This window comes from Protopterus annectens, chromosome 9.part0 (assembly GCF_019279795.1).
Source record: "Protopterus annectens isolate FY-2018-M chromosome 9.part0, PAN1.0, whole genome shotgun sequence".
Taxonomy (NCBI): Eukaryota; Metazoa; Chordata; order Ceratodontiformes; family Protopteridae; genus Protopterus; species Protopterus annectens.
In genome coordinates this window covers 616,307,584-616,325,083 of record NC_056743.1, presented here as the reverse complement: position 1 = coordinate 616,325,083, position 17,500 = coordinate 616,307,584, and the positions used below count along the sequence as shown (strand labels likewise).

General features: G+C 38.1%; 1 protein-coding gene across 1 annotated transcript in view; it reads right to left on the bottom strand.

Moving 5' to 3' along the window:
* LOC122811368 (olfactomedin-like protein 2A) overlaps window positions 1-17,500 on the bottom strand; it is a 352,794-nt gene that overhangs the window by 311,167 nt on the left and 24,127 nt on the right. The window contains exon 2 of the mRNA XM_044083166.1: window positions 17,353-17,500. This exon is cut by the window's right edge and continues 128 nt beyond it. Coding sequence (XP_043939101.1) covers window positions 17,353-17,500 — 148 coding nt within the window. The remainder of the gene's footprint in view (window positions 1-17,352) is intronic.

The window sequence follows — 17,500 nt, the reverse complement described above, 5'->3', positions numbered from 1 at the left end:
CCAAACTACTCCTAAAACTCCCCAAAAAAGTAAAATTAACAAATTCCTAACCAAAACCCTTAAAAACTAAACACCTACTTGAATCTCTGCAAATACAAACACATCCGCCGCCAAGTACAAATCCCAGACCAAACTGCTCCTTAAAGAGACAGTAAACCATAATGCACGCACCATACCACAACTACCATGGATTTGGAAAGCTCAGATTTGTTAAATGGCAGTTTCAAATGACTGCACTTTTAAAATTCTGGTCTCGAAATACTGAAATTCGATATTTCAAGATTCAAAAGTGGATCCATATATATATATGGTTTACTATCATTTCAGCAATCATACTTTGGATGACTTATCATTTCTGTGAACCAGAAAAACAAAAACAGTGACCGACAAAAAAGTCAAACGTGAAAGTGGAGAATGTTCGAATTCGACACAATTCGAACATTCACCACACTTCCGCAACTGCTATTACTGTGCAACACACAGTAAAGAATGTTTTTTACAGAGGGGCAAGCCCCCTGCACCCCCCATACTCCCTGCTACTTAAATATACAAACTCTGAGATCACACTACAGTGAGGAAAAGGGTACATTTCTCGATCCCCACTATAGGTATGAATACTGTATTTCTTCTCATCACATTGTACCTAAGTTTCTGCAGTATGATCTCTGTCATTGTACCCAACTGCCTTCTGTATGATTTATTGTAATTTTTTTTTTTTTTTTTTTTACTGTACAATTTCTGACATTGTACCCAACTGCTTTTTTTCTATATGAGTTACTTTAAATTTTATCTCTCTAACTAGTTTCAAATGCAAATGAAAATGCCTTATTAATTGTATGTAAAATGCAAATACTGACTGCGGAGCTTTTCTCCTTGGGTCTCCACTGAAAATGAGCTAAATGCTCAGCTGGACTAACCCGGTTAACAAACATAAAATAAAATAAAATAAAAAATAAATATAGTGTGATCTGCATTAAAATGTAGAAATTCACAATACCGAATGCTGTAGTGAATTCGCTGTTGTGCATTTCTACATTTATTTATTCATTTTTTTGATACTATCAAATTAGTCGTTCGGACTAACATAAATCGAACAAAGTTCGATTATCCATTTGATAGTAAAGCATATGTACAATTATGGGAGCACCAAATATAATTGAATTTGCTTTTACTTAACATTTGTTTAGCCGACACAATTTGGTTGACTAAGCACATGACTGACACGTGTGTGAGGCTGCACAATTCTAGGGTTTGGGGAATATGCCTCAAAAGATTAGATTGCTTGAGACAAAAACATTAAAGAACCTTATCAATGATTACATTCATTAATATGTCAAATAATGTAACTTAAGTGATTGTAAATGTAAACCAGTAAGTTACATTTCTGATCAACCAAGGAAAAAGTAACTTTTACAATGGGGGTTCATCCCTCCCCCCACACCCCTGGAAATTAAATATACCTACTTCAGGATCTCCTGGAGTTCCGCCATTACATAATTCAGACAACTGTACTGCCTATGCATTTTAACAAAATATTTAACACATGATAAATGAGTGCAATGACAAATGACATAACACTCAACATAGAATGTTAGTAATCGTATTAGGCAGCACTTAGTAGTAAGAACTGACGCTAAGAATGTTTTACATGTTGACATATACGTTATATGAGACAACCCTATTGTTCTGCTTTGTTTTTGTATGGCAAACATTTGAGCTTTCATACATATTATGACAGAAGCATTTTGTGAAACAACTTCTGAGCTTGTTTAGCTGAAAAATATTGTTTTATTTAAGGTAAAATCTTTTTTATAGCCATGGAAAAATGTATTGTTAAAGGAAGTCCTGTGATATTAAAAGAAATAATGTATGTTCATTTCAAAATATTGAAAATGTTAGACACTGATTTAAGAATGTATCTTAACAATACATGTACACAAGTGTTTGATGTTTAAAAAACATGTATGAAGGAATGTTGTGGAATGGGGTGGAAATTTATTTTGAAATTTAGGTTATATTAATGCAAAAATAATACATTTATGTAGTGTGATGGTTATTAATGGAAAAAAAGACATCCTTAAATCCTGGGGATAACCTAAACATGTTTTCATTGTGGGCATGATGAATGCCCATTACAAACTGTCCAAAGAAAAACTTCTGCAATATGATGAATTAGGGTGTGCTAAATAATATTGCACTATAGAATGTAAAAGCTGTTGTAGCAGCATGCATTACTTGTTTGATTGTGAACAATTAAGTTAGTTAGTGGATGGCATTAGCGAGGAAGAAAGTGAAATTAATGGTAATCTCAGAGAGTCATAAAACACAGAAAGGTACTAAAAATATTGAAATGATGGATGAAAATATTGCAAATATTGAAACTTTATGCAATATTGATGCAAGAAATATGTATGACAATTTAAACCAAAATGAAAATGAGCAAGATGATGACAGAAAGAAGGGAGGCTGTAGTTCATTAGGGAGCATAGCAAAAAAGTAAAAAAATAAAAACAAACAGCCCGAAAGAAAATTGCAAGGAAAGGAAAGGGCTAATCTGAATTTAATGTTGCTAAATGTAAACAGTATTATTAACAACAAGAGACGGTTATGTATAATACAAAGGTGTCAAGAACAGAAAACTGATTTTACATATTTATAAGAAATACATTAAAAGACAACAGAAACACTATGGATTACATGGCATTTAGGTCTTAAGGCACATTCGGGTATTGCAATTTTGTTTAACAAGACAATGTTAGATGTATTAAATATCACTGTTCATAGATCAGGTCTTTGTTTCATGTGTTTTATTAGAGAGAGAAAAAGTGTGGAGATCAGTATATTGCTTATATTAGTGACCAAAAATAGGAAGAACTGTCTGAAAATATAAAAAACATGCTGTTTTAAAAATGGATATTACAACAGTAGGTGACTAAATGTAATTTAAGAAAAGTTAAACACAAAATGCATAAGGATATACATAATGCATACCAGTAGACAACTGATGAAGTGAGGGCAATTACAGCAAAGACAATCAAGAAAATATACTAATAAAAGGAAAGTGTTGCTAAATGAAGGTGGAAAGATTCAAGTCCTGTAAACTTTTCACAGGAAACAGCTCATTGCCAAGTCTGAGCTTTAGTCCTCTGTACTAACTGGCAGACAGAGGTTACTCTCATCATAGGATCATAGCAAGTTACTAGGCTATTGGCCTTGAGGCCCTTACAACCCTAGCCAAGAATTTAGCCCAAATAGGAGTGCACCTGCCCCCCTTCCCTCATCACCAGGGAGCAGGTCCTTAATGCCCTCTCAAAGGGAAAAAATACAGTCTCCATGGGACTCAATAACATCCCTGACTGTATCCTACATGAACTCAGGCATGATCTCTCAGCTCCATTAGATACCCTTTTCAACCAAAGCCTGAGCACTGGCTTCATCCTGGCTGAATGGAGGACAGCCACAGTCATCCCTCTACACAAAGGTGGAGTGTCCACTGACCCAGGCAGTTATAGGCCCAACAGACTAACTAGCCTGATCTGCAAGGCAATGGAACCCATTATCATGGACCTTATAAATAAGGACATTGGCAACCTCCAAACCCTTGACCCCACAAAGTCTGGTTTTGTCAGAGGGAAATCATGCCTGTTAAACTTGGTTGGCTTCTTTGAAACATTCACCAAAGCCATGGATGAGGGGAAGATGGTGCACACCACCTACCTTGACCTAGGCACAGCCTTTGACACTATTCCCCACTCGGGCATAATAGATAAACTCTCCCAGGTAGGCATCAACCTGTATGTTACCAGATGTGCACTAACTGGCTCACTGATAGAACCCACTCAAACTAAGAGAAGCGACCTCTAATAGTAGACCCATAATGATTGGTGTACCCCAAGGATCAGTCTTGGGACCTCTACTGTTTGGGATATACTTTTCTGAGGTGCAAGCCAAAACCAGTGGTCTGTGGCTAACCAAGTTTGCAGATGACTGCAAGCTGGGCACTCTCTTAAATTCCCCTGATGATATGAACATCCTCCAAGAGGGCCTTACCCAAATGAATGACAGGTGGCAGAAGCATGGCCACAAACTGATTGCCAATAAATGCATCATTACCCCATTTGGGAAAAATGGCATCTCCACTAATTAACACATTAATAACAATGCACTAAGCATGCAATCAGTCATGAGGTACTTGGGCGCCCAGGTTGATGGCAACCTGACTTTTGACCACCACGTTGCCTCCATTGTATGGAAGGCTTTCTACATGGCCCACCTCATAAATAAGGGTATATCATCCAGGAACAAGGAGGTCATAACATCCCTGTACTCCTCCCTTATTAGACCCATTACTGAGTACAATACCCCCTTCGGCATGTACCTTGCCAAGCACATACAGCAGCTGGAGACACCACAGAGGTTGCTGACCAGAAAAATCCAAGGTCTCAAATACCTATCCTATCAGATAGGCTAAAAGCTCTGTTCCTCTACTCAGTCTCATACAGGCTGCTCAGAGGTGACCTGTGTCTGGCATACAAGGCCATTTCAGACCCAGTCTTGATGGAGTTGCTGCATATCTGTAAGACAAACTCCACTCGTGCAACCTGCACACAAGGCCTTAGCCTGGTCTGTGACATTAACAGAACTTGTTGGCGAGATAGATTTGTGTCCCAAAGACTCTCCCATTTGTGGAGCAGACTCCCTCTCCACACCAATCAGAATACCTCTCTAGCCCTCTTTAAGAGGAACCTGGACGACTGGATGGGAAACAGAAAATATACCAAACACAAAAATTGTCCAGAAACTAGGAGGTTGAAGAGAATAATTTTTTTTTTATTGTGGCAACTCCAAAAATAAAAGCAAACTGGTTTTGGCAATAATAAAGCATTCTTCAGTGCTACAATACATGATGAAAACTTAATTTGTTTAAATGCACAAGCACATAATCAGAGTCAAGTTCTTATTGGTTCATACCAAAATTAGGTAAGCTCATTAAGGCCAGGCTTAAACAAAGCACCTAGCCTAACAATCCAGCTAGATTATTTTTTGCTTAAAATGGTATGCCACCCTATTTTACACATTTCGTTGCCCTGGTCTTTATCTAAAATTAAATATTGCAGTTGTATGGGTGAGGGTAAGTTTAAACAATGAATTGGAAATTCTCTTATTTCTAAAGTCACTGAGGTGTTCACTGATATGAAACCTCAGTGGACGGGAGGTTTGTCCCACATAAAAAGTGGAACAAAAACAAGTTGTTAAGTATATCACCCAGTCACTGCTGAAATTACCAAAGGAGCAAATGTGATTTATCTTGGAGGTGTTGCTGCTGGTAAATTCTTTGGTCTCTAGAACAAATGCACACGCAGAGCAGTGACCACAAGGAATGCTACCCACCAGTTTATCCCCAAATAGTGTAAGCTGCTGTTGTGTATTGGAGGGTGACGAGTATTTATAGTGGGTAAAATGAGAATTTAGTGTAGGACCTCTTCAATATGAAAACAGACAATGGGGTGATAATAATGCAGATAATTTTTCATTCACCAGTAGTATGTCCCAGTGGTTGTCAATGATTTATCCAAATGTGTTGATGTTACAACCAAAGGAAGTGACGAGATGTATGGGTTGAGATGAATTTCTATACAAATTGTTAGGGTTATTTTGATACTGCAATAGATTATCTCTAGATTGTTCTGAGGCAAATGAACAGGCCTTATTTATGTTATGAGCATGATAGCCCCTACTGAGGAATCTATTAGTTAAATTCTGTTGTAAGGAAAATGCATGCTCAGTGGAACAAAGGCCTTTGATCCTCAAAAATTGGGACTTTGGGATGTTGTGGATGATGTGTCGAGGATGATGACTTGTAGCATGCAGTAGGGTATTGAATTGGGGAAATTTACGAAAAACTTCTGTTTTCAGCATGGGATCACTCTCTCGAATGACACTCGCATTCAAATAAGTTATTCGATTATAGTCCCAATTCAATGTAAAATGAATCCCCCACTTTTTTCATTTAAATATTGTACAAACTCCTGCATATAAGTTGCATCACCTCTCCACACCATCCAACAATCATCCAAGTACCGTCGCCAAATGTCCATTTCTCCCAAAAATATGTTGTGACTAGCATCATAAATAAGCTGTTCCTCAATGTACCCCATTAACAGGTCAGCAAAAATGGGGGTAAAAGATGCACCCATAGCAGTACACCTAACTTGCCAGTAACATCTGCCATGAAAATAGAAAACATTTTTCATTAGAACATGTTCTGTTAAACAAATTAATAGCGTATTAAACCCTGGAGTGTATATATCTGTTTTTTCCAACCCAAACCATATTGCTTCTAAACCAGCCCAGTGGGGGATGTTGGTATATAAAGCGGTGATGTCTAATGTGCACATCATCCAACTAGGATCCAACTGTGTATTGGTGATAATTTGAAGAAACCGTGTGGTATCTTTGAAGATTTGTCTCCCGATGGACCTCTATGTCCATTCCCCTTATTCTTCAGTATTGACCTTGGTCATTTCCTTTTACTAACTTGTTTGTTATAACCTTGATCCTGAAATCTAACATTCTTTTGTATACCAAAAGGTTTGCCTCTATCATAATCAGAAATGTCACGATTAAACTTCTGTGTCTTCTTCTTTTTCAATTGCTGTTCTACAGCAGATAGATCTTTGGGTAATAAATTTAGGTGTTTGGTAAAAAAGGTTTCACCTTCATAACCTTTTACCTCCTCACAGTTACCTGTGACTTCCACAATACATTGGTCAATAGTTCTCTCATAGAGGCCTTATGCTGGGCCTGAACCCAATCCTATGATAACTGATCATCCACCTGACTTACTAAGGGTTGAATTCGGACCCTAAGTCCATGTGGGGTAATATCTTTAAATTTGTAGGCCTTAAAGAGTTTCAAATGCCAAATGTTGGACCTCAAGGTCCTCATATTCTTATTAAGTTTCAGAAAAAGTGTACCACAAATACTATCAGGGTCTGTAACACCCATAGGAACAACATATTTTTGGGAGAAATGGACATTTGGCAACAGTACTTGGATGATTGTTGGATGGTGTGGAGAGGTGATGCAACTTATATACATGAGTTTGTACAATATTTAAATGAAAACAAGTGAGGGATTCATTTTACTTTGAATTGGGACTATAATCAAATAACGTATTTGAATGCGAGTGTCATTTGAGAGAGTGATCCCATGCTGTGAACAGAAGTTTTTCGTAAATTTCCCCAATTCAATATCCTACTACATGCTACAAGTCATCATCCTCGACAGATCATCCACAACACCCCAAAGTCCCAATTTTTGAGGATCAAATGCCTTTGTTCCACTAAGCATGCATTTTACTTACAACAACAGGATTTAACTAATAATAGATTCCTAAGTAGGGGCTATCATGCTCATAACATAAATAAGGCCTGTCCATTTGCCTCAGAACAATCTAGAGATAATCTCTTGCAGTATCAACATAGCCCTAACAATTTGGATAGAAATTCATCTCAACCCATACGTCTGGTCACTTCCTTTGGTCGTAATGGCAACACATTTAGACAAATCAATGAGAACCACTGGGGCATACTACTGGCCAATGAAAAATTATCTGCATTATTATCACCCCATTGTCTGTTTTCATATCGAAGAGGCCCTACACTAAATTCTCATTTTACCCACTATAAACATTCATCACCCTCCAATACACAACAGCAGCATACACTATTTGGGGATAAATTGGTGGGTAACATTCCTTGTGGTCACTGCTTTGTATGTGCATTTGTTCTAAAGACCAAAGAATTTTACCAACAGCAACACCTGCAAGATATATCAGATTCACTCCTTTGGTAATTGCAGCAGTGACTGGGTGATATACTTAGCAACTTGTTTTTGTTCTGCTTTTTATGTTGGACAAACCTCCCGTCCACTGAGGTTTCATATCAGTGAACACCTCAGTGACATTAGAAATGAGAGAATTTCCAGTGCATTGTTTAAACACACCCTCACCCATACAACTGCCAGATTTAATTTTACTATCATAGATAAAGTCCAGGGCAACAGAATGTGTATTTAAACAAGGTAAGTTTTCATTGTGTGTTGTAGCACTGAAGAAGGCGTTATTATTGTCGAAACTGGTTTGCTATTATTTTTGGAGTTGCCACAATAAAGAATTTTTGATTCTCTTCAACCTCCTAGTTGCTGGACAATTTTTGTGTTTGGTATGCCTTTAGTATAGTCCATGCACCTCGTCGTACTTGTATGCCTTTGGTATAGTCCATGCACCTCGTTATACTTGTATGCTTTTGGTATAGTCCATGCACCTCATCGTACTTGTATGCCTTTGGTATAGTCCATGCACCTCGTCGTACTTGTATGCCTTTGGTATAGTCCATGCACCTCGTTATACTTGTATGCCTTTGGTATAGTCCATGCACCTCGTCGTACTTGTATGTCTTTGGTATAGTCCATGCACCTCATTGTACTTGTATGCCTTTAGCATAGTCCATGCACCTCGTCGTACTTGTATGCCTTTGGTATAGTCCATGCACCTCGTCGTACTTGTATGTCTTTGGTATAGTCCATGCACCTCGTTATACTTGTATGCCTTTGGTATAGTCCATGCACCTCGTTATACTTGTATGCCTTTGGTATAGTCCATGCACCTCGTTGTACTTGTATGTCTTTGGTATAGTCCATGCACCTCGTTGCACTTGTATGCCTTTGGCATAGTCCATGCACCTCGTCGTAATTGTATGCCTTTGGTATAGTCCATGCACCTCGTTATACTTGTATGCTTTTGGTATAGTCCATGCACCTCATCGTACTTGTATGCCTTTGGTATAGTCCATGCACCTCGTCGTACTTGTATGCCTTTGGTATAGTCCATGCACCTCGTTATACTTGTATGCCTTTGGTATAGTCCATGCACCTCGTCGTACTTGTATGTCTTTGGTATAGTCCATGCACCTCATTGTACTTGTATGCCTTTAGCATAGTCCATGCACCTCGTCGTACTTGTATGCCTTTGGTATAGTCCATGCACCTCGTTATACTTGTATGTCTTTGGTATAGTCCATGCACCTCGTTGTACTTGTATGTCTTTGGTATAGTCCATGCACCTCGTTGTACTTGTATGTCTTTGGTATAGTCCATGCACCTCGTTGTACTTGTATGCCTTTGGTATAGTCCATGCACCTCGTCGTACTTGTATGCCTTTGGTATAGTCCATGCACCTCGTTGTACTTGTATGTCTTTGGTATAGTCCATGCACTTTGTCGTACTTGTATGCCTTTGGTATAGTCCATGCACCTCGTTATACTTGTATGCCTTTGGTATAGTCCATCCACCTCGTTATACTTGTATGACTTTGGCATAGTCCATGCACCTCGTCGTACTTGTATGCCTTTGGTATAAAATTACATACACTTCTTCAGACAAGTAACTTTGGAACCTCTAGTGAGTTTAAATACACTCACATACCCTGATATATTTAATGTCGAAATAGTTGCGTTTTTTTAAAAGGGCTGAATGAATGTGAATGTATATGTTTATTGATTGATTGATGGATTGTTTGGTTAATTAATTAAAATTAAACAATTATCAGGGTATGTGAGTGTATTTAAACTCACTAGAGGTTCCAAAGTTACTTGTCTGAAGAAGTGTATGTAATTTTGTACACGAAAACGTTTACAAGTAAAGGATCTTGGATTTTACTTCGTGGCTGTGCTTTGTTGGACTCACTTTTTGTTTTCACAGTTTTTAGAACTTTTCGGAGTTTTGTTTGTGTTTTTATGGCTGAAAGCGGTGATCCTCAACAGTCGCAGTCTATGTTTTCTCCAGATCCTGATACAAATGGAGCTTCTACCCGAGATGTTGATCCAATCGGGAATCTAACAGCTCTTATTTTGCAGTTAACGCAGCGAGTTGATGATCTGGCTAGGAAAGTTAACGGTCAACCCACAGAAGGTTCGCAAGTGGTTAGACCTAAGCCAGGGGTGAGTTTTCACCCAATATCGAATTTTGCAGCAGCAGTAAACAGGAATAATCCCGGGCTCCAAAATAGCTCCAATACTCAGTTAAATGGAACTATTCCGCCAGCGCAACAAATGCAGCAAGGTAGCCCAACATTTAACACAAACCCAGTACCGGTAATAAATGACAATGGACAAGTGCATTTTTCAAACTTAATAATACCAGCATTGCACGAGTTTATGAATACACCAACTAATTTTCTAGATGTCTTACATGGCAATGAGAACATCCAGGATGGTCAACAGGAAATTACCGGTAATATTGTGTTTAATTTAAAACAGTTTGACATTTGCCTTTTGAAACACAAAAAATTGCAGTTGGAAATCTTGTATTTTAAAGAGTGTATTAATCTAAAAATTGTCCCTAAAGGTCTCAGACAGTGGAAATATCCAACAGGTGTTATTAAACACTCAGATTTCCACAAACATCTTATTCAATTTTTTGACCAACAAGGGCTTAGTTTACTGGGTTTATTGATTACAGAATACACCGAACAAATGCAAGTACTTAAACAGCAATTAGATATTCTTGAAAACAACATTAAAAAGGACTGTAACTTTAACAGATACGAATTTGATTATGGCCGAATATATTCCAGTATTGACTCACTTCTCACTAAAATTAGTGAGACAAAGAAGCGAAAGCTTAATAGGGATAAAGCAGTGTACGCGGATGATAAAGCGTACCCGGATCCACCTTGTAATAATGTTTCCCTAGACTCACACTCTGCGACGCTGAGTGACATGGATCGGACTGATAATAACGTAGTTCCGGGACCAGTAAGTGGTTCCGATTCACTCAATGAACCGTCTTCTTCTTTGGCACTTCAGTCCAACCAAATTCGAAGGAGTGAGAGGGTCCAAAATCAACAAAACCAACGTAAACACCATTTGGTTAATCAAAATGCTAATGAGCATAACGATAACCAGCAGGATTTTCAGCAAGTGGGACCCAATACCAAACGGAAGAACGGGAATTGGCCCAGGAAGACACAGAACAAGAAGATGTGCAATCATCGCAGGAGGTAGTACTAACATCTGAAAATGACTATCCTGAGATTATTCATAGTGATAGTAACGATTTTTGTATATATAATTACACCTCCTTTGTTGTTCCTCATAATTTTGTGGAATTGTTAGCTAAGGGTTTCAATTTTGTATTACCACAGAAACCCGATGTAGCTAAAACGTTGTGTGAATTTAAGTTATATGTTCGCAAATTGAATTTACGAATGCTTCTTGGTGAGAATAACAACTTATTGAGTACTGAACTTGTGGCAAGCACGTACAATCCTCCACTTGACAATAATTTGATGTTGTTTGAAAGAATTAGTGAAGTTCATTTGAGAGCATTAAACAACGAATTTTATCGGCATAGACATTTTGATTTGGAAAATCAAAACCTTATTGCGTCCATTAAAGCTAACAGTATAAGAACAATGAAACCTGATAAAGGGGGTGGGGCTGTCCTTATGTATGAAGATAAATATGAAGCTATTATGAAAGAAATGTTGTCAACTAATAATTACAGACACGTTTCAAGGAATGAGTTAAATCAATCTTATAAGAAAGTCAAAGATTTTTTGAGGGATTTATTTATAGAGGGCAGCATTGGTACAGAGTTATATCAGTATCTTACCATGCCAGCGCCAATGATCCCTGTCATTTTCGGGATCCCAAAGCTCCATAAGGACATCCAAACCCCCCCTTTTAGACCCATAATAGATGGGCGTCAATCTATCACTTATGCATGTGCTAAGTGGGTGGATAATAAACTTAAAGAAGTCCTTAAAAATGAATCCCAAATTTGCAAGGACTCTTGGTTTGTCCTTGACAGGCTTAATTACATTCCATTTGATTCTAATTTTAGTTTTTTAACGGCCGACGTCAAGGACCTTTATACATCAATCCCGCAGGAGACAGGTACCAACTGGGTTAGAGATTTCCTACTTAGTAAACATCTCCCAGGCGAAGAGATAGATTTGATTGTTGGGCCATTAGAATTAGTTTTAAACAACAATTTTTTCATGTTTAAAAAAGAACTGTACTTGCAAGTGACTGGAGTAGCAATGGGTTCTCCATGTGGTGGAACCTTTGCAAACTCCGTCATGGCTTTTTGGGAGCATACTTATTTATTTTTACATCAATTATACAGAGATATAGTCATTTGGTACACAAGGTACCAAGACGATATTCTGATGATTGTTAAGGGAAGCAAAGAAGAGGCTATACGATTGATTGAGTTGATGAACTCTTTTGTTCCATTTTTGAAATTTACTTTTAACTATGATGAGGTATCAATTAATTTCCTGGACATTTTGATAAAAAAAGATATTGAAAAAGGGAAATTTACTACATGTATATATAGGAAACCTCATTATAGCAACTCTTTTTTGCATTTCTCTAGCTCCCACCCCTTGTTTCAAAAAAGAGGGGTTGTTAAAGGCCAAATTGTGCGTGCCTCTCGAATGTGTTCAGAAGATAATAGCTTTAGAGAGGAATGCAGCCTTTTGGCGGGTATGTTTAAAAATAGAGGATATCCTAGTAGACTGGTTAACCGGATTATTAATGAAGTGGAATTGAAGAGAAAAAAATGGTCTATTGGGTCCTATTTTTAAGGCAAATAATGAAATTTTGGTGTCAGACACTATAAATGGAATAACTCTAGGTGATGATCCCATTCATATAGATGGGAGACAAGCTAATACTAGTAATAATAATAATATTAATATTAATTACAGCATTAGTTTCATTACTCAATATAATGAATTAGCAGTGGATACCCGTCGTATATTGAATAACAACTGGGAATTTTTAACACAGAGTTTACATTTAAATACTAATTTAGGAAGGAAACCAGTGGTAGTATATAAAAAGGCGCCTTCATTAAAAACATTACTTGAATTCCCTCTTAGAACATATAGGGCAAATAAAGGCATGTTTAAATGTGGACGTTGTGCTTATTGCAAGTACATAAAAACGGGAACTACTTTCTCCATTAGAGGGGTGAGATACTACATCAATCATAGATGCGATTGTTTCACTCAAGGCGTAGTGTACCTTGCCACCTGTACACTATGCCCTGCGTTCTATTTTGGGAAAACAGAACGCCATTTGAAACAACGCATTTATGAACATATGTATGCAATCTCTAGGGGAGTTATAACTAATGCCCTAGCGAAACATATTATGGAAAATAACAACCACAGTTTTTTGTTCAATGTGGTTCAAAAAATAGAAATCAACCCTAGGGGTGGGCCATGGCACCTTAAATTGGAGGAAAGTGAGTTGCTATGGCAACTTAAAACAAACGCTTATGCGTACCCAGGGATTAATGGGACGTGTTCCATTAAATGCCTTTTAAAGCAAAAGGCTCTTAATAGGTAAAATTTACATTTTACCTATTTACTTATTTATATTATTTAACATCTAAGTATGTATAAATTTGATAAATGGCTATATTTTTTCATCTAACTCGCTGAATTAATCTTTATTTAGTTTTATTCATCATTATTTAATATGTATTTACTGTTTGATATATTTATTGATGAATTTATTTACTAAAGGATTTTGTTATTAAGGAATTCCTTAGAGGTTTTTTTCTTAAGTGAATATTTTTTATATTTTTTAAAAAAAGAAATTTCCTTAAGTAATATGTGTGTTTCTATATCAACTATTTAATTTATATATATTAATCTTATTATTAGTTTAAATATTTGATATATTTAATGTCGAAATAGCTGCGTTTTTTTAAAAGGGCTGAATGAATGTGAATGTATATGTTTATTGATTGATTGATGGATTGTTTGGTTAATTAATTAAAATTAAACAATTATCAGGGTATGTGAGTGTATTTAAACTCACTAGAGGTTCCAAAGTTACTTGTCTGAAGAAGTGTATGTAATTTTGTACACGAAAACGTTTACAAGTAAAGGATCTTGGATTTTACTTCGTGGCTGTGCTTTGTTGGACTCACTTATTGTTTTCACAGTTTTTAGAACTTTTCGGAGTTTTGTTTATGCCTTTGGTATAGTCCATGCACCTCGTTGTACTTGTATGTCTTTGGCATAGTCCATGCACCTCGTCGTACTTGTATGCCTTTGGTATAGTCCATGCACCTCGTCGTACTTGTATGCCTTTGGTATAGTCCATGCACCTCGTCGTACTTGTATGCCTTTGGTATAGTCCATGCAACTCGTTGTACTTGTATGCCTTTGGTATAGTCTATGCACTTCGTCGTACTTGTATGCCTTTGGTATAGTCCATGCACCTCGTTGTACTTGTATGCCTTTGGTATAGTCCATGCACCTCGTCGTACTTGTATGCCTTTGGTATAGTCCATGCACCTCGTTGTACTTGTATGCCTTTGGTATAGTCCATACACTTCGTTGTACTTGTATGCCTTTGGTATAGTCCATGCACCTCGTTGTACTTGTATGCCTTTGGTATAGTCCATGCACCTCGTCGTACTTGTATGTCTTTGGCATAGTCCATGCACCTCGTTGTACTTGTATGTCTTTGGTATAGTCCATGCACCTCGTCGTACTTGTATGCCTTTGGTATAGTCCATGCACCTCATCGTACTTGTATGCCTTTGGCTTAGCCAATGCACCTCATTGTACTTGTATGTCTTTGGTATAGTCCATGCACCTCGTCGTATTTGTATGTCTTTGGTATAGTCCATGCACCTTGTTGTACTTGTATGCCTTTGGTATAGTCCATGCACCTCGTTGTACTTGTATGCCTTTGGTATAGTCCATGCACCTCGTCGTACTTGTATGTCTTTGGCATAGTCCATGCACCTCGTTGTACTTGTATGCCTTTGGTATAGTCCATGCACCTCGTCGTACTTGTATGCCTTTGGTATAGTCTATGCACTTTGTCGTACTTGTATGCCTTTGGTATAGTCCATGCACCTCGTCGTACTTGTATGCCTTTGGTATAGTCCATGCACCTCGTCGTACTTGTATGTCTTTGGTATAGTCCATGCACCTCATTGTACTTGTATGCCTTTGGTATAGTCCATGCACCTCATCGTACTTGTATGCCTTTGGCATAGTCCATGCACCTCGTCGTACTTGTATGTCTTTGGCATAGTCCATACACCTCGTTGTACTTGTATGCCTTTGGTATAGTCCATGCACCTCGTTGTACTTGTATGCCTTTGGTATAGTCTATGCACTTCGTCGTACTTGTATGCCTTTGGTAAAGTCCATGCACCTCATCGTACTTGTATGCCTTTGGTATAGTCCATGCACCTCGTTGTACTTGTATGCCTTTGGTATAGTCCATGCACCTCGTCGTACTTGTATGCCTTTGGTATCGTCTATGCACTTCGTCGTACTTGTATGCCTTTGGCATAGTCCATGCACCTCATTGTACTTGTATGCCTTTAGTATAGTCCATGCACCTCGTCGTACTTGTATGCCTTTGGTATAGTCTATGCACTTCGTCGTACTTGTATGCCTTTGGCATAGTCCATGCACCTCGTCGTACTTGTATGCCTTTGGCATAGTCCATGCACCTTGTCGTACTTGTATGCCTTTGGTATAGTCCATGCACCTCATCATACTTGCATGTCTTTTGTGCTAAACAGAAAATATACCCCTGGGATCCCACCTGTGTCCCTGCTGGACAGGGGTAACAGGTGATGATTTTGAGGGAACATGGGCATAATTCTTGGCTAGGCTTATACGGGCCTCTGGGCCAATAGCCTAGTATCATCCTTTGAACCTATGTTCCAACAAATCAGCACCCTATGCCACTGTCCAGCAGGGGCGCAGGTGGAATCCCAGGGGTGTATTTTCTGTTCCTCATCCAGTTATCCAGATTGCACTTTAAAAGGTTTAATGAGGTACTCTGCTTGATGTGGAGAGGGAGTCTATTCCACAAAAGGGGGAGTCTCTGGTACACAAATGTGTCCCGCCGTTGTTTTGAAGCAATTTCAAAGAGCTATTCCTACATAGGAGTGATGAATATTTCTCCATTTTACATCGGGGTGTACATGGTAATAATGCACAATGTGATGTGACAAGATTACATACATGCTTTCCCCTTAACATATAGTACTGATAGTGCACAAATTAAATAAATCATGAGAAGTAATGTTTTGGCCAGATATCATCAATAGAATAGGGCATAATCCCTGTTTTACTTGAAAATGAGTATAATTTAACCCAGAGGTATGAAGCTTTGACTATAGCAAAGCTGATCTACATTCAATCAGCAGCAGCAGTGGTGTCTGAGGGGTTAAGAAGAGGAGGCAGGAGAAGCCACCTTCTTCATCTTGATAGTCTCCTTCACTAGTCATGTCAATCAGTAGGTCAGAAAGATTACTACTACAACAGGCATCATACATTGTGGGCTTTGGAACTAGACTTCTTAATAATGACTGGTGCTATATCTGTTCTGTAGCTGCTTCTTGTGAGCAGCACCATGTTCGGGGGTATTTACCTGTCCATGGAAATTGGTCATATAATTCAAGTTTTTTTTTTTTTCCTGGTGGCTTTGAATTGCAGGGAGAAAATCTCTGACAGATGTTTGTGCTTACCCTTTAAACAGATGTAACAGAATATTCAGCTTTTCTGAAATGGTGCTGCCCACTAACTTGATAGTCATAATGTGTGTCTTCAGTGCTCACATGGTGAACAATGGAGATGTGGAGGGAGTAACTGGGAGGTTAAAATCAAGTGATGAGTTGTTACTGGACTTCTGTACATGTTATGGATTATCCATAATAAAACCATACTCAAATAAAAGGTGGATGACAAGTGTACCTGGCATTACAGCACCTTGGGCCAACAGCCAATGTCAAATTTTTGAGGTCTTTTAATTAGAACCAAAGCTATATGTTCTGGATCCTTGGGTACTCCTTGAAGTCTTGGGGCAGAGTTATTAACTTATAACATGGTGCTAGACCACAATTACTAGACAGGGAGTTGGCTAGACAGACCTACAGAGATTAAAGGGCAGTAAAGATCTCTTTGAAATATCTTGCAGGCCTTTTGGATTAGTTAAGTGCACATTCTTCCTCCGAGAAATCTTTTATTGATCTGAGTGAGTTTAGGTATGTTGTGTTTGAACAGACCATATTCAAAAATATGCATGTCAATAGTTAAAAAGTATTCTGTAAAACCTAGCTGTAGTCCTAAACTATATTGCTGGTGTTGTGGGTAGGGTATGGGAAGAAAGCTGAGGTAAATTTGAGTATGATCATTGTCTTGTATATTGTAACCAATTACTGTCAGTTCAACAACACTGACCATTGTTGTCTTGAGATAAATGGTTCCCAGCAAACCCAATACCCTAACTGTACCTTAATTAGGTCCAAGGCTTTGTTTCTGATCTTCTCCTGAGCCCAGTCAATTTCACAGGGGTTCCATGATGTTGTGTTGTCCATCTTACAGCTGCAGTGACAGTTAGGCCCTGATGAGAGGGCTGACACTAAATATAGGGGCTCCATT